The sequence below is a fragment of the Podarcis vaucheri genome (assembly GCF_965113315.1).
Source record: "Podarcis vaucheri genome assembly, chromosome: 2".
NCBI lineage: Eukaryota > Metazoa > Chordata > Lepidosauria > Squamata > Lacertidae > Podarcis > Podarcis vaucheri.
The window spans coordinates 42,590,819-42,611,799 of record NC_138760.1 but is presented as its reverse complement, the minus strand read 5'-3'; the positions used below and the strand labels follow the sequence as shown (position 1 = coordinate 42,611,799).

Genomic DNA, 20,981 nt, shown 5'->3' with positions numbered 1-20,981 from the left:
GGGGCCTGGTGCATCGCCCGCAGGGGGGGTTGAACGCATTCTGGGGTGGGGTGCGCTGCCTCCGGGGCACCCAGGGCACCCAGTGCGGGCGGCGGGGGGGGGGGTTAGCTGCGATGGAACCCCACCGGGCTCATACTGCTGGGGGCGGTGCACTCCCCCAACCCCCTCTTCCTCTGCCAATGATTATCCAGAGATCTGCACTGATTGCTGATTTGCTCCTGGGCCAAGTTATTTTCTGTTACACTAAATAAAGCCCTTAACAGCTTGGGACCAGTTTATTTGCTGGATCATCTTACCCCATAATAATAATAATAGCTTATACAGTGATACCTTGGGTTAAGTACTTAATTTGTTCTGGAGGTCTGTACTTAACCTGAAACTGTTCTTAACCTGAAGCACCACTTTAGCTAAAGGGGCCTCCCGCTGCCGCCGCGCCGCCGGAGCACGATTTCTGTTCTCATCCTGAAGCAAAGTTCTTAACCTGAAGCACTATTTTTGGGTTAGCGGAGTCTGTACCACTGTACATATTTTGCATTAGGGTAATGACAAGGACTTGCCTGAGCATACAGTCTGTGATCTGAAAACAAATACCTCAGAATTCAGTGAATGCATTTTCAAACTACTTCAGCCACACTGGGGTTGTGTAAACTCTGTTTACAGCTGTACCTGTAAAGCACACTTGAGACATATTCATCCCCCCCCCAGGAATTCTAGGCATGGTAGTTTGTTAAGGGCTGCTGGGAATCATAGCTCTGTGAGGGGTAAACCATACAGTGGCCGGGATTCTTTGAGGGAAAGAAGGTGCTTTAAAGGGGTAGTGTGTATGAGGCCTAAGAAGAGCCTTGCTGGGACAGACCAAAGGCCCAACCAGTATTAGTTCCATGCCACCCCACTCTCCCTAGCGTTGCAAGATACTAGGGGCTCCAGGCACTAATCCACGGTTCAGTTTCCTTGGAATGAGGGACAACAGAGATGGTGCTGTGTTTATGATTATGGCTTATTTACACATATATGCAATCTGAGCCTACAATGGAGGGGCTCACACCATCGACACCCCAGAAGGCCTTGCTTCTCCCGTAGTCACAGCAGAATTCAAACATGGCTCTCACTCTCTGGCTTTTGCCTGCTTCTTCTTCTAGCCCAGCTCACACACAAGTCTTTCTCACCACCAGCCAGGTGAGGGAGGAGGCCCACCCATTTGCCCCCTGGCACAGAGCCACTTACTTTCTTATGCAAAGGACCGTGCTTAGGGGACATTGTGGCTGTTGCCTGAAGGAGTTCAGGCATCATACAATCAAACTGCCCCCCTCGCCCCAGAAGAACAAGATGCATGTTCTAGTAACCAGCTAGATGCCAATGGGAAGCTCAGAAGTAGGGCTGCTTCCAGATGATGTGTTTATTGAAGAGTCACCCTAATTTGTTGGCACAAAATTTGTAAGTTAAACAGTGCCAGCTATTTATCAAGCATTTATTCTGATTTGTTCGCTGGAAAGTTAGATGTTGTGTCAAGCAAATGTCACCCTGCACTTCTCAGTACATTTTCTGACCACTTTCCTTATTGCAAAATGTCTGATTTTGTGGGGGGAAGTGTTTTCATTGTGCAAGAGAACTGCACAACCGGAATTTTTGGGGACGTGACTGAATCTCATCTGAAAATAGTGACAGACTAGAAGTGCCGTGAGCCATGGGTGCAATGAAATTCTCCAGGGTTTCTCAACATAGGGGTTCCTTCTGAGGTGTGCCTATCTTGAAACTTACCTGTTGCTAGGACCAAGCAAAGCTTATTTAGGAAGTTCTTCTGTAGCTATCCTAGTTGCCTAGGGAGTTAATTTCTGTTTTATTGTGAGTTAACTTTATTTCCATAGCCATGGGAATACACAAAGTTTCAAACAAAACCCATGCACAAAACAATATGAAAATTCATTATCCATAAAAATCATAAACATTCTCATCAATAGTTCTTGTTGGCATCTCATAGCCATTAGAGGAAGTATAGCCACACTACAGGAAATATCTTTACTCATTTTAATTATATTTTTTTATTTCTGCTGTCTGGCAGAGAAAAACAATTTTATGCAGGGGTCCCGCTGTTCAATGACTGCTACAGAGTCTTTAAATTTTACATGTACTGACTATGTTTTAATTTAATGATGCAATTTTGGCGGCGGGGGTGGGTAGTCTTACTATCTGTAGTGGCACCAAACTAGGTCTACCCAACTCACCACGCACCCGGAAAGCGTGCCCGCATGACACACGTGTTTGATGAATTCACACGCATTTGGTGATTCAACACCCTCCCTCTCCCTCTTTCCCGTGTGCATCACAACCATTTCACCGGTAAGTCCGACGCCGGATTCCTACCGATACAATGCAAGTGGGCGAGCGAAGAAGCGCAAAAATCCTGCTCGTGTTTGCCAGGGGCGGCGGGGAGAAACAACGGGGGCGAAGAAGAGGCGGAGGCGCCGCTGCCCCGTCCCGTCCCGTCCCCCTCTCCGCGCGTGCAGAGAGGGCGTGCAGCCTTGGCTGGGACTCCGGTGTGCGTGCGCGTGTGAGAGGGCGGGCGCGGCGGCGGTCCGCCTGTCCCAGGGGGCGGTGCGGGGAAGCGAGGCGGCCAATCCGCCGGCCGGGCTGACGGGGAGGGACGCGAGGGGGGCCAGGCGAGCAGGCAGGCAAGCAGGCAGGCTCGCTCCCGGCAGCCAGAGGCGCTCGGCTCAGCAGCACCTGTGGCGGCCAGAGCCGAGTTAGTTGGGCAAGTCGCTGGCTGGCTGGCGAGGGGATGCCGCCGCCCGGGCAGGAGCGGGCGCTGCCGGTGCTGGGCGCGCGCTGCAGGACCCTGTACCCTTTCTCCGGGGAGAGGCACCGGCACGGGCTGCGCTTCGCGGCGGGGGAGCTGCTCACCGTCCTCCAGGCGGGGCCCGACGGCGGCTGGTGGGAAGGGGAGACCGCCGAAGGGCTCCGCGGCTGGTTCCCGGCCAGCTACGTCCAGCTGATCGAGGTGAGGGGCAGGGCAGGGGGGGGCGGTCGGTCTGCAGTTTAGCTAGGGGGTGGTGGGCTCGGGTGATGGCAACGGGGCTGCCCCGTAGGGCAGTGGGCAGACTGTGGCATGTGGAGGGGAGAAGGCGCTGGCCCCGAATTCAGGTCTTGCCAAGTTTGCTCTGCGGTGCTGTTAGGCGCCCCGGCGACGGGTTTCTTCACCTTGTGGGGATCGGAAGAGTGTTGGTTGGGGAATTGTTGGGGTGGTTCCATGAGGTGCCGGCGTGGGGTTACTTGATGGTTGCTGCTGCTGCTATTATTATTATTATTATTATTATTATTGATCACGGGTTTGCGTGGGGTGTTTTGAGCTTGGCTGGCTGACTGCCTTGCAGCGAGGGAGGCGTGCATCCTGCCTGGTGGCCCTCGCTGTGGAACTTGGCCGAAGGGGTTCCCTTTGAAGGGGCATGTGGAGGTGGTGTGGCTTGCAGAGTGGTGCAGCCTCTTGTGCAGTGTGCAGAGCTGCTGCTGTTGTGGGATGTGTGTAGTGTTTGTGGGGTGCTGTGAAGATGCTCCCTTTGGTATAGCTAACCAGAGTGCCTGTTTTGTGGGTGTCTCTTGTTTACAAGCAGTATGGCCAGCAGTATGGTGGGATCCTCTTAACTGCTTCTCCAGCGTGAAGAGGAGCTGCCTCTTTCTTCCACTGTGTGGTTTCCACCTCACAAGAGCCCTCCACATTCTTAAGCTTTGTTTTCCCAAGGTGTGTAGGTGGGCTGCTTTCTGCATGAAGTGTTTGTTCCATGTATGAACCATGGGTGAGAAACATGCGCTGCTGAAGACCCATTTCGTCGCATGATGAGATGAGTAACTTACTCATTCCCTCCCCCTCAACCCAGTGGGAAGGGCTGCAGCTCTGTGGTGGAACCCTTCATTGGTAAACAGAAGGTCTCAGGTTCAATCCATGGCATCTCTAGGTAGGGCAATTCCATCACCTGAAAAACCTTGGTGAGCTGCTGCCAGCTAAGAGCAGATCTTGACAACACTGATCTTGATAGATTAATGTCAAAAGCTGCCTGTGAAAATGGGCCGCTTCTTCACCATATTTCCAGCCAGATGTGGATTCTTCTTTTTCTGACAGGATTGCTGCCTGCATACCATGTTTCCCTGTGGTTGAGTATGATGAATTTTTTAAAAAAATATAAAACCCCAACAGATTATTCTATACTAATCATAAATTTACTGTCTCCAGACTTTTATTGGAAGATAGCAATGTTTACATAAGAGGAAACTTCGGTAGACCACACCACTGATGAGAGAAGAGAAGAGCCCTCTGTTTAAAGCTATGCTAAGCACATGTGACATACCGTATATGCCAATCAGTGTGCTTGAACTTTTACTTTGGCGGGATTTATTTCTTAAATAATCAGCTCAGCTCAATGCAATTTGGTTCTAGGATGTGCTCTGCTGCCCAAGTGCAGCGGAATGGTGTTGATGTAATATGGTCCCATTGCACAGCTGAGCCAGGATCATCACTTACATGTTTATTAATTTGGTGTTGTCATTTATTGCTTAGGAAGGCTGTTGGCAAAGCTTTAAGCTTGGTATGGGGCAGTCTAGTGACACCCTGGATTCCAGTTAGGAGATGTGCCAGTTGTTGTCTCTATACACCATCTTTAATGATGCTTTGTAAGCATCTATGGCACAAACAATCTGTCAGGATTGTGTTTTGACATATGGTTTTCAGAATCCTAAGTATTTCCAAGTAAACTTTCAGCACCACAAATTTCCCATCGGTGTTGTTCTTTAGGATGTATCACCAAAAAATGCCAAACTCTGCTGCCAAGAAATGCAAGATTTGCTAGGCCTCTATGATCGGACTAGACAAGCCAAATAAAATAAATTGATAGATGAATATATTTGATTTCTTCTGACTGCAAAATGCAGATTAATTGGCCATCATGCAGTTTGCAGTATTTTCCTAGGGATAAAATATAATGGTGGTCAATGTGTGTGCTTTTTTAGGGAAGGCTCTGTAGATATTAGGAAGTCTGTCGCTTTGTTTTCCTGTCTGCTGTATAAGCACACAAGGAGAAGGGCAAGTATAGTGGGGGTAATTTAGAACAGAGTGTAAATAACCACTTGTGTGGTCACCTGTGGTGAATTAGAATCAGGATCCCCTCCAGGAAACTTGACAGAGAATCTTCTTGAAACTGTTTAAAGGGTAAGTCCTTTATTCTCTTTGGCTGTCAGTATGCTACCAATGACTTGAAAAAGGTATTTGTGAACAGGTGTTCCTGTAGAATATTGGAAGTCTGGCTCAGGTGAGTCAAAAGCTTCCAGCACATTTACGGTTGCATCCTGAACATTCCAGCTTGTATTGTCAGTACTGTACAGTCCTCTTGCACTAGGTTTGCTAATAAGGACCTTGAATTGGTTGGCCAAGCTATGGAGAAGAGTTCTGGTGTGTATTTTTCTGTAATAAAGCCTGTCGTTTTGTAGAGCAAATACTCAAATGTGTGCATTTCTGCTACCACGGTCCTTCCCCAAGTTTCTACCTTTTTGTGGAGAAATATGCTGTTGGCATTGCTGCCACCTGAAAAATGATTCAAAGGGTTTTCCTTGCTGCGTGTAATCTAGTCTAGACGAAGTTGCTGTGCCTGCTCTTCAGAGTCGTGGGAGGCTGTGTTCTCATATGTGCCTCAATCCAGCTGATATGGGGGAAAGCAGAATGGATACTGTCCCATTGGCATTTGGAGATGTATCCTGCAAGTAACAAACTGCTGGTTGGGACATGCACAGTGATGAAGTGGAAAAGAGAAATTTCATCCATACACAGTTTGGCTTTGCTTTCTCAACCCAAGTTCAGAAATTCCATTCTTTTTCTCTTTGCTTATTTTTGTGCTTGCATCCATGCAGTGAAATAAATGTCTTCTGCACAATTACTAGGAAGAAAAGATCATTGGTGTGTTTAACAAACCCTTGGAGTGGGGTGTTTGTTGTTTTGGAATGCAACCTTCTAACCTTTAGCTGATGACAGTTTGCAGAAACATGTATATTTGAAATAGAGCTCTCTCTGGGCTCAGATTTAGGTAAATGCTGAAACAGTTGTAGCTTTATACAGTGTTTGATTTAAAACACACACACACAAACACACCACCCCATATATTTAATCATCTTTAGGTCCAAGTTGTAAGGGATACTTAAGAAAGTACATAGGTTCTTTCGCATATGAAGGGCACTTTTCCGAATAATTTGGTGTACACTGACTGTTCACTCCCTTTCCTGTTTTTAAAGCTTAAAACCCTTTTGCTGTGGCAGTAATATGTATCTCCTTATTACTGCTCCAGGCTGGCGCTGTTTCTGAAGTGGTTCTTATGTGTTGTTTGTTTCCCCATCAGAGTGTAATTCCTCTCAATGACTTCATTCCTGTTAGGCCGGTTTGAGATGACAGGGTAATAATGACCATAACCCTATTCATGCTATAAGGCCTCCAAATTCATATATAATTTGATTTGCATCAAAGAACTAGGGTATTGGACAGAAGGAGGAATGTATAGCAAGAAATATGGGGTGGGGTGGGAATTTCCTTTGCCAAATATTGGGAACTGGACTTGGTTCAAGGGCAGATATCAGGAACCCAAACTCTTAGTTGATGAGGTGAACAGTAGCTGAATCAAAATTGTGAGGAGCAATTTGGCACCTGGCTTGCAGGAAGAATGTGATGCCTATGGCAGAAATATGATAATCCTAGATATCTGTTTATATAAATTTCTAGCCCTCATGAGAGCAGGGAGTATCTTGTAAAAATATCTGGAAACAGAAGAAGGGAGAAAGGCAGAATGTTCTTCCAACATTATGCAGATGAAAACTAGGTCTTTTGTGTAACACTCGTACTCTAACAAGTTGGGTTTTTTTTTGGTTGGCATCTGTCTGTCTTGGGAGACAATGGAAGAGTGTACCTTCGGAGGTGAAGTCAAACCATTGGAGAGTTACAGCTGACTACAGGCACCAGGCCTGTTGGCACACCAACTCAGTGTTACAAAGACGTCTGCAAACATGACATGCAGCCTGGCAGCGTTAACACTTACAAGTATCGTTCTCTACGTGAAGTCTTTTCTCCCACTGTGGCACATAGACAAAGACTGTGTTCCACCTGCTCTGACAAAGCCTGTTCTGAGCTGAGTTGAAAGATTCACAAGTAAAACATGTTTGTCCTACAGCTGCTGTGTTCAGACACAAGGCCAAACCATGGTTCAATGCTATGAGAACATGTGGTGAGCGTCAGGTCCGCGTGCCCTTCATCCTTCATGTACAAGGGGAGAAAATCTGAAATGAAAGTACCTTTAGTGTTCAGTGCACATAACATGTAATTGCATGCCCCTAAACAGGGTCCTATGGGACGCGGGTGGCACTGTGGGTTAAACCACAGAGCCTAGAACTTGCCGATCAGAAGGTCGGCGGTTCGAATCCCTGTGACGGGATGAGCTCCTGTTGCTCGGTCCTTGCTCCTGCCAATTTAGCAGTTCGAAAGTACGTCATAGTTCAAGTAGATAAATAGGTACCGCTCCGACGGGAAGGTAAACGGCGTTTCCGTGTGCTGCTCTGGTTCGCCAGAAGCGGCTTAGTCATGCTGGCCACATGACCTGGAAGCTGTACGCTGGAAGCTGTACGCCGGCTCCCTCGGCCAATAAAGTGAGATGAGCGCCTCACCCCAGAGTCGGTCATGACTGGACCTAATGGTCATGGGTCCCTTTACCTTTAAGCAGGGTCCTGCTGAATTGCAGTTTTCTCTTATGCACCTTAGGTGAAGAAGGGAACTGACCTGCAGGCCCAGCTGCAGGCTTGGGGGCAGGGTGCCCTGGGCAAGCTGCCCTTGATATCACTTAGTAGTTGATGGGAGGAGGTGCTGAGCAGAGCCCTGGACTCATATGGCATATCTGTGCTCACCAGTGCCACTATATTATGCTGCCCCTATCCAGGATGTATGTATGTCATGTGGTAAGTTCTCATGAGGTGAGTACAACTTCATGGGCTGGAAGCTTAAGATGACTGCATAGGCCCAACCACCCTCCTGTCCCTGCTGCTACTTGGCTGTGGTGCTGCTGGCAGCCCGTGGCAGGAGCAGTAGGCTCCCTGGTACGTGTTGTGGTGGCACCAGGCCTCCTGGTGTGCAGAGAAAAAGGAAGGCAGTGTGTGGATTTGGCCTTCTCTGGAGAGACATTTTAGCTTCTGCAGCAGCCTATAATTTGAAAGTGACACATAACCTTATTTCACCACCTGTCCTTAATTTACTATATGTTGTTAATGCAGCGCAACCCTACACATGTCTATCTGCAGTTAAGTCCTATTGTGTTTGTTGGGTCTTGCTCCTTAACAAATGGCAATAGGATTACAGCCATAATAATAATAATAATAATAATAATTTTATTACTTATACCCCACCCATCTGGCTGGGTCTCCCAAGCCACTCTGGGCGGCTCCCAACAGAATAATAATAATAATAATAATAATAATAATGAGCAATAAAACATTAAACATTAAAAACTTCCCTGAACAGTGCTTTATTCTGATGGGAGGGCGTTCCACAGGGCGGGTGCCACTACCGAGAAGGCCCTCTGCTTGGTTCCCTGTAACTTTGCTTCTCTCAGTGAGGGAACCGCCAGAAGGCCCTTGGCGCTGGACCTCAGTGTCTGGGCCAAATGATGGGGGTGGAGACGCTCCTTCAGGTATACTGGGCCGAGGCTATTTAGGGCTTTAAAGGTCAGCACCAACACTTTGAATTGTGCTCGGAAACGTACTGGGAGCCAATGTAGGCCTTTCAAGACCGGTGTTATATGGTCTCGGTGGCTGCTCCCAGTCACCGGTCTAGCTGCCACATTCTGGATTAATTGTGGTTTCCGGGTCACCTTCAAAGGTAGCCCCATGTAGAGCGCATTGCAGTAGTCCAAGCGGGAGATAACTAGAGCATGCACCACTCTGGTGAGACAGTCCGCGGGCAGGTAGGGTCTCAGCCTGTGTACCAGATGGAGCTGGTAGACAGCTGCCCTGCACAGAATGGACCTGCACCTCCATGGACAGCTGTGAGTCCAAAATGACCCCCAGACTGCGCACCTGCTCCTTCAGGGGTACAGTTGCCCCATTCAGGACCAGGGAGTCCACCATAAATCTTATGTTCCTTTACTCCTGAAATTCTGTAAAGTTTCAGTATATTATACCATTTTTAAAAATGGACTTAACGTGTCAGCTGATAGGTGTCTGCATGCCAAGCCTAGGGTTGAATAGTGAGTTGACCTAGTATGGCTCACTGTTTGCATTTGATCCTGGAATGGTGACACCTGCACATCATTAATATCTTGCAAAGGGTTATTTGGACATTATTGGATGCTTGATGTTTCTTTGACTGATGGCTTTGGGAAATCACTTATGCAAAGAAGCAGCAGCCAATGTAAATTTTGCTCTTCTGAAAACTGTCAGTACTTTTTATAGCTACTGTCGCCTCCCATAGTTGCACATCTCTCTTGCGAAGCATAATGTCTCATTCCAGTGCTGAAGGAGACAGCTTGGGAATTGGAACTTCTGCCAGCACCCATCCATTTGCTGAGAGCTGCTGTTGTTTTCAGTGGGTATCAGTTTTATATATGGATTGGGGGGGAAAACAGATTTTCAAAATAGTTTTGCTTGTCAGGCATCTAAGAGATCAGTTGTTTCCTGTATGTCGCCGGCATGCTCACCTTAGCAAAGTATGCGTGTTTGTTTTGCGATATTGGGGTGACTCATTTGTTACTCTTTTGCAGGTACAGAATGATATACCACAGTGGCTGCCCAAAATGGCAAAATAGGTAGTCCAGGGATTCTCTTGCACAGTGATAAGCAATATGTGTGGACCACTGTCTGCAAACGTACTGCATTTATTCCCTGTGTAGGGAACTCCTGTACAGTGAACAGGTGTGGAAGTGGAGCACCAAAGAATGATGTGGTATCCTCAGTATCCTGGAGAAGAGAATCATATTTTAATATGCTGTATGTTCAATTTTCATCTTTCACTTTGGCCTTGAAATTACAAACTGGCCCAGGGTTGAAGAGAGTCAAGGGATTGTTGCGGCAAGGCAAGTGACCACATAAGTAAACCTTTCATACTGTTGTATCCTGTGTGTGCAGGGTCAGTTAACACTTCACTCCCCTTTGTGTCTTGGCTTTGCACAGGTTTGAAATCTGAGCTAAATGAGGGAATAACTCTGGCAAGCGGTTCTGTCTCCATCTACACTGTTTTGGAGCCCTTTACTAGGTTTGTGCCAGAAATCAGTGGGAAGAGTTCATGTTGTTAGTCCTTGTTTGACTTAGAAAATGCTCCCTGTTGAAAATTAGTCATTAGCTGGGGCTCTTTTAAGCTTTGTTTAAAAGTCATCATAAAGTGTGGTGGTTTCGTGGAGGCTAAAGTGGAACAAACAATCCTGAGAATTCACTGTGGTTTAGTTAGAAGTAGTGGGATTCAAGCCTTGACTGAACTACACCCTTTTCACCTGAAAGTCAGGTCCCTTAATCCCAGCTGTTTAGTGTAGGTGGTGGCTCCTGAAGGGGAAGGGAAAGTCAGGTGTGCATGTTCAGAGGCATGACTTGAGTTGTGGGTACCTGAATGACAATCTTTTCCCCCTACTCACATGCTAAGATCTGGAAACTTTGCTCTGGGTGCCTCCAACCTTCTGAAGCCTAGCTTTGCTGATAGAAAAAACATGTTCTATGTGGTTCATTTTTTGAAAGAAAGTCTTGTGTGTGAGCTTCTCCTGCTATATGACACAAGGCAGCATCATGGGATGTGGTTTCCTGTTGCAATGACACTGGCGATGTTGGTGGAAGCCAAGGGTGGGAAAAACTGGCATGAGGAACTGGGATAAAGGACATGAATGCACAGCTTTGATAACTCACGGCTGATTCAAACAACTGTTTTTCAACAAAATGAAGTCACTGTATGATTTGGCTTTCGGGTGGGAGATACTTTAACAGTGAAGCTAGGATTGTGAATGCTCAGACACATGCCAATATTAAGAACATTCATATAGCCCCCCGCCATGTGAGGCCAGATGCCCAGCTCTCTGTGTCCAACAGTGGGGAGCAAAAAAGCACAGAACAAGGTTATGATGGAGACACCTCTCTCTCTCTCTCTCTCTCTCTCTCTCTCTCTCTCTCTCTGTGTGTGTGTGTGTGTGCAACCATTTTTGCAACCATATATGCAACCATTTTTAAAGGTACAAACTGGTTTGGGTGCTGGTGGCGTGGGAGTTGCTACTTGTCACTAGGCTAGTAATATTGCAGGCACTATCCATTCAGGCAGTCATAGTCCACAGAGCATTGCTAGGGAAGTGCTAGCTGGAGAGAATTGCATTTTTCTAGCAACAAAACATTATGGCTTGAGTGCTGGGAAAATGCACCCTGCTACTTAATTCTAAGATATCTGGGCTGCATCATCTTCAACAACTGAGGAACAAAAGTGCTGTTTTCTGGAAAGGTGTATTGGCTTGGATTCTTTACAAAAACAAATAGCTGTGAAGCTTTGTGCTCAAATCAGTAAACTGGTAAGACCCCCCAGAGTGGTTTGTTTGCGATACATTTTTTAAAAATAAAATTTCACACCATTTTCCTCAATGAAAACATTGCAGCTCCAAACAGATTCTTTTATTGTATGTATTGTCCTTGCATGTATTTTATACAAAGGGGTTCATTTGCTAAACTCTATAAATCTAGAAGAATCCAGGAAAGAATAACACTGAGAAGAGGTCCCTGGGAGAGGTGCATAGGAAATGCCTCTTATTTGGTAATTGTTTGGATCAGAGGTTTCCTACCCAGTATTCTATGAACCTACCTATTCCATATAGTAGTAGTATTTGGAGGAATGCAGTGTAGTCCCTAGTCTGGTCCAGGAGTATCTGGATTGCACAGGTTTGGGAATGCTGGTGTAATGTGTGAAGTGTGGTCCTAATTCTTTTTTTATACCCTTCCCAGTAGTTTTTTTACTTGTATAAAATGTGTATTTTCAGTCAAAAAGAGAAACAGATGTCAAAATCTGGTGTTTTGCTAATAGAAAGCGCTGTTTAAGATACCTTAAGAAAATGAGCATCTCTTCCATCAAACAACTTGCACAAAACATGGGCCAATTGCAAACCATTTGGATGGCTTTGTGTGGGAAGTTGCTAAGGGCTGGTGTTGCTGCACCTGCAGGTCAAGCATGCACTCGTCCCTCTCTTGGTCCTAGCCCTGGTAAGGTTTGACTGAGATTAAAGGTAAAGGGGCCCCAGAAATGGAAACAAGAGGAAATACCGATGATAGAAGAGTGGAGAATGAAATTGACAGACTATGTGGAATTGGATAAATTAACTGGGAAAATCAGATATGTGCGAGACCAAAAGTTCATCGAAGACTGGGGAAAGTTTGTAGAATATCTGAAAAGTGTATGTGATGTACAAACAACGCTAGTGGGGTTTCAAGAGGCACTGTAAAAGTTGAGATGTATTGTCAAAAAGAGATAGAAGGGGGAGGGAAGATAAATGGCAATACAAATGAAGGGAATGCGTATTGAAGAGATAAATACGGATGATTGCCAGGGAAGCTGAAGGAAATCCAAAAATTTGGATAAAATTTTGGATAAAATGTTAAAATTTGGATAAAAATGTACAACTGTATTGGAAAATTAATAAAAAATTATTTTAAAAAAAGAGATTAAAGGTAAAGGGACCCCTGACCGCTAGGTCCAGTCGTGGACAACTCTGGGGTTGTGGCGCTCATCTCGCTTTACTGGCCAAAGGAGCCGGTGTACAACTTCCGGGTCATGTGGCCAGCATGACTAAGCCGCTTCTGGCGAACCACAGCAATGTATAGAAATGCCATTTTACCTTCCCGCTGGGGTGGTACCTATTTATCTACTTGCACTTTGACATGCATTCGAACTGCTAGGTTGGCAAGAGCAGGGACCGAGCAACGGGAGCTCACCCCGTCATGGGGATTCGAACTGCTGACCTTCCGATTAGCAAGCCCAAGGCTCAGTGGTTTACACCACAGCGCCACCCGCTGAAAATTAGGCACCCCCTGAAAAGAATGTGTACCTTTCTTGTAGGTAAGGAGATAAGCATAAGGGCAGGGCGTTTGAAAGAGGTGGGGATCATAGCTCAGTGACTCAGGGATTCTAGTTTCAGTCCCTGGCTTCTCCAGGTTAGGCTCTTAATCTCAGGGTCGTGCATTCTAGTCCCACGTTGGGCAAAGAGATTCCTGCATTTTGATGTTGTATGTCTGTGTTAAATGAGCATGATGGGGGTGGGGGTGAGCACACTAGCACTTGCATGGAGATTGGACAACTACAGTGGGAAATGGAACCCTTTATTTTTTCTTGGTTGGGGAGAAAAAAACATTTCTGTTTTCTAGTAATTGTGTACAACTTTTGGCCTAAGCTGTGGGCTTGGTTTTGCAGCTTCAGAAATTAACTTTGACTGCTGTTTTGGGCTGTGTGTGTGTGTGTGTGTGTGTGTGTGTAAAAATACAGCAAATGTTGGCTGCTACTTATGTTCCCCTTCACTTACCCTCGGCCACAAGCTGCCCCCACGCCCACATGCTAGGTGTGGCTGTCTAGAAAGAAAAGCCTGCATGTGTCAGCTTTCCATGTGTTTGGGAATCCTGCACAACTGGGGAACTTCCAGAACACGTGGAAAACACATAGGTGATCATTTGCAGACATCTGCACCTACATTACCATGTGACCTCAGGGCCAGGGGTGTAGCCCCACAGTCCCACTCTCTGTGTGGTACTACTTCATGCAATGCATAATGGAGAGGCCTTTACTTGGAAGATAATCCTGTTTATTTCAGGCCAACCTTTTACTCCCGATGTTTGGTTGTGTATGGGTGAAGGGACAGGGAAAATAAGATTTGACCTGAAGCATGAAACGGTTTAAGGGGGATAGAGTGCTTCCTAGAGTCATGTTTGCATGATGGTGAGAAGCAGCTATGTACAAGCATCAGCTAATCCCTGATTTTCACTGGGGGAACTGCATATGTTTGAAGTACCTCTTGGACAGTGGTGTTCATCTGATCTCTGGTCAGTGGAACGGCTAAGGGAGCTGGGCATGTTTAGCCTGGAGAAGAGGAGGTTAAAGGGTGATATGATAGCCATGTTCAAATATATAAAAGGATGCCACATAGAGGAGGGAGAAAGGTTGTTTTCTGCTGCTCCAGAGAAGCGGACACAGAGCAATGGATCCAAACTACAAGAAAGAAGATTCCACCTAAACATTAGGAAGAACTTCCTGACAGTAAGAGGTGTTCGACAGTGGAATTTGCTGCCAAGGAGTGTGGTGGAGTCTCCTTCTTTGGAGGTCTTTAAACAGAGGCTTGACAACCATATGTCAGGAGTGCTCTGATGGTGTTTCCTGCTTGGCAGGGGGTTGGACTTGATGGCCCTTGTGGTCTCTTCCAACTCTATGATTCTATGAGTGCTGCTGCTTACTGAAAAGAAGAGAGGAAGGGGCAAGGCTGGTACAGAGCCAGTCCAGCACTCCTGCGGCTTGCTGCTGCCCCCTCCCTCCAGGTAATCAGCAGTGACACCCCCCCGCCCAATCTCACCATCTGATACTGATGTACACCTTGCAACCAGAACATTAGGCATGTACCTCTAAATGCCTTGATGCAGTGAGAGAGCGGCAGCCATGGTTTCCTGATTCTGTCATTTGCATACCTGTGTGTTACACCTAGGGCAGTGGTGGGCCTTGGGGTCTCAAATTTCAGTGGTGCCCTGTGCAATGCCAAAATTCAGCACCTCACTGCCTCTCACCTTCCATTCTACATAATAGTTGTGGAGCTGCCTGCAGCGCCCCCGAAAATTCCACGACCAGTACAACTGGTTGTGCTCCCCTAAATCTGCCTTTGGCTGGAGTTCTGCTCACTAAAATGGATGAGGGAAGAGCGGTGGAAAACAAGATTGGGGAGGGCACTGGCAATACAGGTTTGCAGTGGCTGTATTCCCTACTGGGAAGCTTGAGTGGGTGCATTCTGTGACCAAAGGGCAAGGTGGCCTCTTTTATTGCGCTTGAAGCTACAGAGATGTCTAGAGAATTTTACTGATGAGCGGCCACATAAACTTCAATAATTATAGCAGTAAGTATTCACACCATTAACAGAAGCCTGAGATGAAGTTACAGTCCTAAACCAATCAATCCTAAAATTTCACATCTCAGACTATGTCCTGGGATTTTTAAGAAGCCAAAAAGAGGATTTCCTCTTCCGAATATATTAAGGGTCTGTTCAGTTATGTCAGTTTCTTGAGTTGGTTTAAATCTTATAGATATGGAACGTTTAGTTTGCCAAGAAATGCATTCTCTTGATTTACTGTCAGCATGTTTTCTAGGGCAGAACTTCCTTTATGTTCACTAACCAGCATTTTGCTTTTATGGGAGTACAGTGCTGTGGATTGTGCTGTCTAAACTGGCAGTATAGTTATAATTGCAGGTATTTTATTAGGATCTACTCTTTATTTGTGCTTATAAATATGCATCATAGTAGTACGGGATTATACCTTACTTTGATTGGCACTTTGGGATTTTGCAATTCTTTTCACTTGGAATGTAACTAGGCCTGTAACTCACAGATACGAGCCTCTCTTGTGCAATAGAGCTATGGGTATGTATTTCTTTACAGCAGACAGAAGCTTGCTTAATAAACGAGTCTGTATGAGCTGAAATGACAAGTACGGAAGTTACTCAGCATTGCTAATTTGATCTTCCCTTGATTATTCTTTCCCCAGCATCTAGTGTGTATATATTTGGCTGAATGACTAGCCGGATTGGTTATAGAGCAGCAGAAAATGGGGATTTATTGTGCATCATCTGGGAACTGGAACAAGCTGTGAATTTGAAGATGGTGCAACAGCTCTGTTTATAGGGAACAGAAGCTAATAGTTAAGTTGGGCTTCTTATGCTGTGCTTTTATGTGGTACACTTCAGCATCACTTCTAATGTTTAATGGGATATTGAAGAGATGTGTTTGAGAGACCTAGGAAGATCACCACCAAGCATGTGAGTCAAGGGTGTGTGGGCACATTTTGCATTCTGTTCATGATAGGCGTGGGTGCTTGCCTACACAATAGACAGAATGCACTTATGCGACTCTTTCTTCAACGCAGAAGGGTGTTCCCAGCAATTGTCCCATCACCCCAGGCATGTGGCATATTGTTGTTACTTTAGCAAGACGTGCCTTTATGAGTTTGTGTGCTCCTAATCAAAGCACCTATAATGAAGTCCAGTCCTGGATTAAAAGTATGTAAATAATTGCATCATCCACCATAACTGTGGAAGGGTAATTGCAATGTTTTTAAAAGTATATTTTGCTTTGCAAGAGTGTGCTGTGCTATAGCATCATGGAAGTATCTGAGACATTACAGATAGGCATTTTAGAATATTTTCTTGAGGTAACTATGGACATCAGGCTTGATGCTTTGTAAAATGGGATATCACAATCTTAGTGAATAGAATTTAATTATTGGGGGGGGGGGCAGAGCATCAAGTGTATTAATGTTGGTGTGTATATGCATGTCTGTCTATTAGGTAACATGGCTATTGTAAAAAAAAAAAATAATCTTATTAGCTCCTTAGGATGACCCAAACCCAGGGATTGGAAGACTTACAATTGTGAACAGTTAATGAAAGCAGTTCTGTTTTCTAGGAATCTCTTACAGCACAAGTTTGCATTGTGATATATTTTTAACAAACACAACAATCTGTATTGTGTCATTTTGTGTACCAGTACACGGCAAGGGCAGAACAAATGATCTTCTTGTTAACGGAAGCATCATGATCAGTGATGTATAGCAGAAAAATGCAACTTTTCAAGCTGCATTGCAGTGTTCATAGACTCTGACTCAGTCCAGCATCTCATTTGAAAATGGGCAACAATGGAGCTTCAGTACAGGGGGAAAGTGTTTGTGAAGTGAGTGTTCTAGATTCAAGCAAAACCTTCCTATTGATTCTCAAAGGTTTGACATGTGCTATGCTCCGAAATACAAATTGTGCTCTAAGTAGTGTGTTTTAAAATTATTTTCTAGTTTTAAGTTTCTGGGTATAAAAGGTAAACATGCTTTTTGTGCTCACCCCGCTGCACAGGCTGAGCATCATTAAGGGTAGAGACTTAGTCTGGAACAGTCTTAGTTGCCTCTAAGGAGTTGGGTTAGGTTATCACTGGCAGTCTCAATTCAGATTCTATTATCCATGAGTGGCTTCATTATATTCCTTAGATAGTCCCAGAAAAGTGGAAATTAATTAGTCTTCACTATTGCAGGGCAGCAGCAGCAGATATATCATGGATCTGGCTTTGGTGAACAGATGACTGGTAAATGGTTTGTGTGATGGCCTGGGATTCGGATTCAGATGCTGAACCTGAGGAATCCCAGCCTGCCACAGGATTCCCCGCCTCCGGGACCAGCTGAGCCAGGGCTGGGGCATGAGCCTGAAGGGTCCTCACCTGTGCTGGATCCTCAGGTGCAGGCACCAGCTGACTCTGCTCTGACTCCTGAGGGGATGGAGGACCCATTGCCTGCAGGTGCTCCACTCTCAGCCCCGTCAGAGGAAGGTGAAGTTGCCTCTGGGTCCGGTAACCCTCCAGCCTCTCCTGAGCTGCAGAGGCTCAGGGCAGAGAGGTGGAGGGAACTAAATTCCCACAGGAGGAGTGCTAGCCTCCAGGCCAGGAGAGGTGAGTCACCAGAGGATCGGGGCCGCCTTATGCCTCGGGGCAGATAAAAGCCAGCCAGCCCAAGTCCCAAGTTGTGGGAGCAACATCGTTGGTTGTCAGTTCCTGCCTGAACCCTGTCCTGCTTTCCTGCCGGAGCTCCTGACCTCACCCGACTCCCTGCCCTGCACCCAGCTTCAACTTCTAAGGACTGCCTCCCTATTGCACCTTCGATCTCGGACTGGACTCGGACCTTGCCTCTCGGTTAGCCCATGGGGCCAGCACAGTTTGGTTGTGGTGGTTCAATTAGCCCATTGTTATGGATTTAGGCTTTTGGTAGCAATGACTCCCTTCAAGGTATAGGTATAGTGGGTGTCTGCCGTGGAATCTGTGGGATTCCTGAATGCTTTTGGGGATCTCCCAGTTAGCATGACTGGTGCTCTTCCATAATCTTTGTCTGTATGTGGAACAGAGAAATGGAAAGGGTCATTGTGGCCCATCTGTTCTCATGGATGTAAGAAGGCCTCCTTGATTTTGGGGAGAACTCCAGTTGACCAGACAATAGCAAGTATTGTACCAAATGCATTTAGAATAGTTGAGAGTGCACTTTTGTGCCTACCATGTGGCAGTGATGGTGGTGAAAAAACTTGCTTCTCCAACACCTTTGCATCTTCAAGAAGCTATCTGGGAAAGCTTTCCCCAGTGATGAAGGGGCTGCTGTGATCATTCCACAAAGGCACCAAGCAGTTGGAGGCCTGCTGCTGTAATAGACAGAGTCCTGAATGGTTTGAGACTCATTTAGCAGAAAGACAGTACAGTATTGGAGAGATGCTCTATGTGTTGGAGGGAGGCTCTGTTAGTAGAATGGAACATTCTCCCTCTTGAGATGAAATGGGCACCGGCACTGAATGGACTCCAGTTTGGGGTTACAAAGTTTATCTTTCATTGAATCTTTGAGCAGTAAGAATGGTTATATAATGGTCAGATTAAGGTTCACGTATATTGATTTTTATCAGAAATGCTTTACTCTGGGCATATTGATCCATATTGTTGTTTGTACGGTATCTGTAAGCCATTCTGAGAATGTGTAGTGATGCATGGGATATGAATCTACTAAATGAATAAATGGGACTTGGTACAAGTTAGAAAACCTTATCGCCCACCTGTATTTACCGACCCATGAAGACACATCCCAGCAGTTCATACAGCCATGATTTGTCCTGAATCTCCACTTTGAACCAACCGCCTGTTTGTAGCTGGACATCAGTGTCAAGTTGGAGTTATAGAAAGGCTGCTAAGTCCATATAAGTGGTTAGAACAAAGCAAATGTTGTTTACTGCAGTTGCGGAATTGCACTTAGATGAGTGGATTACAAGATGATTTATAAGACTTGGCAGACACGGCTCGTGTAATGTGAAACCTTAGGTTCTCGAGCAGACGATTCCTGGGGTCCCTTACATCCTCCCCCTCCCTTTTGGTGCATTTAGTTCACAGTGTAACACTGTGTAAGATGTGAGGCACACTTATGAGTTGGCATGACATTTTTGCACGTAGTTGCAACCAAGACCTGCGATTCAAAACAGGAGAGGGGCTCTTTGCAATCTATGGTGTCAACAGCTTCTGACTTCCTGTCTTGCGCCACCTGTGTCCTAATAGGACTAACTCTTTATCTTAAGCCAAGTAATCACTTTCAATAGTGAAATCTTGGCAAGAGTTCAGACTCTGTCCTCTTGCATCCTGTGAGATTGGGTTTTACAAATAGTAACCTCTCAATAGGATTGTGGTAAAGTTATTAGTGCTCCTGTGATGTACACAAGTGAGTCCTAACAGTACATGCAAATGTTTGTTTAATTGCTCATGTCTGATGGAGTCTGTGCCTGTTATGGTTCAAGCTTAAAAACATGTTACCATTGCTAAAAGTCATCTCCATCTCCTAAATGTAGAAATGGATAATGACTTGCAAATGAAAGTCCTGGGTCTATTTCCTTATCTACAGTAGGTCTCATTTGTAGCAGATTGTTACTGTGGTTTGCCATATCTCTTGACTGGTTCTGTATTGTTCTTTACATATCTGCTGGACTTACATGCTTCCTTGGGACAATAAACGTGGGATACTTTTAAAGTTATGTTAAATATGTGCAAATACTTTAGTGTACTCCCATGTACCAATGACTTACATGCGTGTAACAAAAGAGGAGAGATGAACTCTGAAAAGCGGTAGTATTTGTTCCCTCTTGTTGAAGCAGCTTTCACAGATAGGCCTGACTGTAATCTTCCTAAACAGCTCAGAGATCTTTTAATGACTCCTTACTAGGGACATTGGAGAATTTTGATGGGAATGGGGGGAGAAATTGTCAATGTTCACTTATTCATCCCTTAAATCAATCCAGCAAACATGACTGGCACTGCTGCTGCTGTTGCTTTCCATCCACAAATGATACATCATTGATTTCACATGCACCCTGTTTTGCATTGAGTTCCCTTTGCATTTAAATGAATGGGGTGGAATACCGTACATAGCACAATTAATTGTGTAGGTTAAGCAACAAATAGTGTAAGTTAGGTAATTTTGCCATAGTGGACTGGAAGACAAATGGTGTGGTTTTTGGTAGAAGGCTAACTGCAGTGAAATGGAAACAGTGCTGCACGCAATGAATGCAGTACGGAATGAGGGCAGGGGAGGAAGCCTTCTTACATTCCCAGCCTCTACCCTCTTTTCCCCCTTGGATAGTCACTTTTCTGCAAAGGGTCGGAGAGAAATGTTTGATTCTGGCTGGCACTTTGATTCTAGGCCTAAACTGTTCTCACAGCGCTTGCTGAGATGTTGTATGTTCCACAGCAAACGATTCAGCATGGGGCTTAATTCGTCTTCCTCTCTGGCGGCTGCTTGCCTAAGACATATGAGTCCTGCACATCTGGCTCACATGGTTCTGACATTGCAGCTGACACACCATGCCAGGTCTTTCCAGATGATCATTTTTATTGAGATGGAAATGTTTAGCTTGGTGGCTTTAGGCGTTTTTCATACCTGAAGCAAAAAGTCAAAATGACAGCTCTTCGTTACTAACTTAAAAAAACAAAATAAAAAGCTTGGGTATGATTCCACATGATGAGTTAGGGGAAGAAAATTGTGATTTCTTAGGAATTTGCTGCACAGAGTGAGTGTTCCACAATGCTTCATTATAAGGCTGTCTCTGGGTGTTACTGAGTTGGAGTGGTGGTTCCAGATGACATTTTCCAATGCAATTGTGATGAAATCACTTATTATTTAATGTTTGGGTGCTGGAATATGCTGTTATTCCCTGCCAGTTA

At 45.5% G+C, this 20,981-nt stretch overlaps 1 protein-coding gene across 3 annotated transcripts in view; it reads left to right on the top strand.

The window, feature by feature from the left end:
• Positions 1-2,683: 2,683 nt before the first annotated feature.
• The window catches only part of GAS7 (growth arrest specific 7), a 151,123-nt gene continuing 132,825 nt past the window's right edge, over positions 2,684-20,981 (top strand). For 2 of the 3 annotated variants that reach the window (XM_082204149.1, XM_082204148.1), the window contains exon 1: positions 2,684-2,995. In XM_082204149.1, coding sequence (XP_082060275.1) covers positions 2,777-2,995 — 219 coding nt within the window. In that variant the 5' untranslated portion in view covers positions 2,684-2,776. Of the gene's footprint in view, positions 2,996-16,225; positions 16,265-20,981 lie in introns of those variants that run through there. The other variant, XM_082204151.1, reaches the window with a different exon arrangement.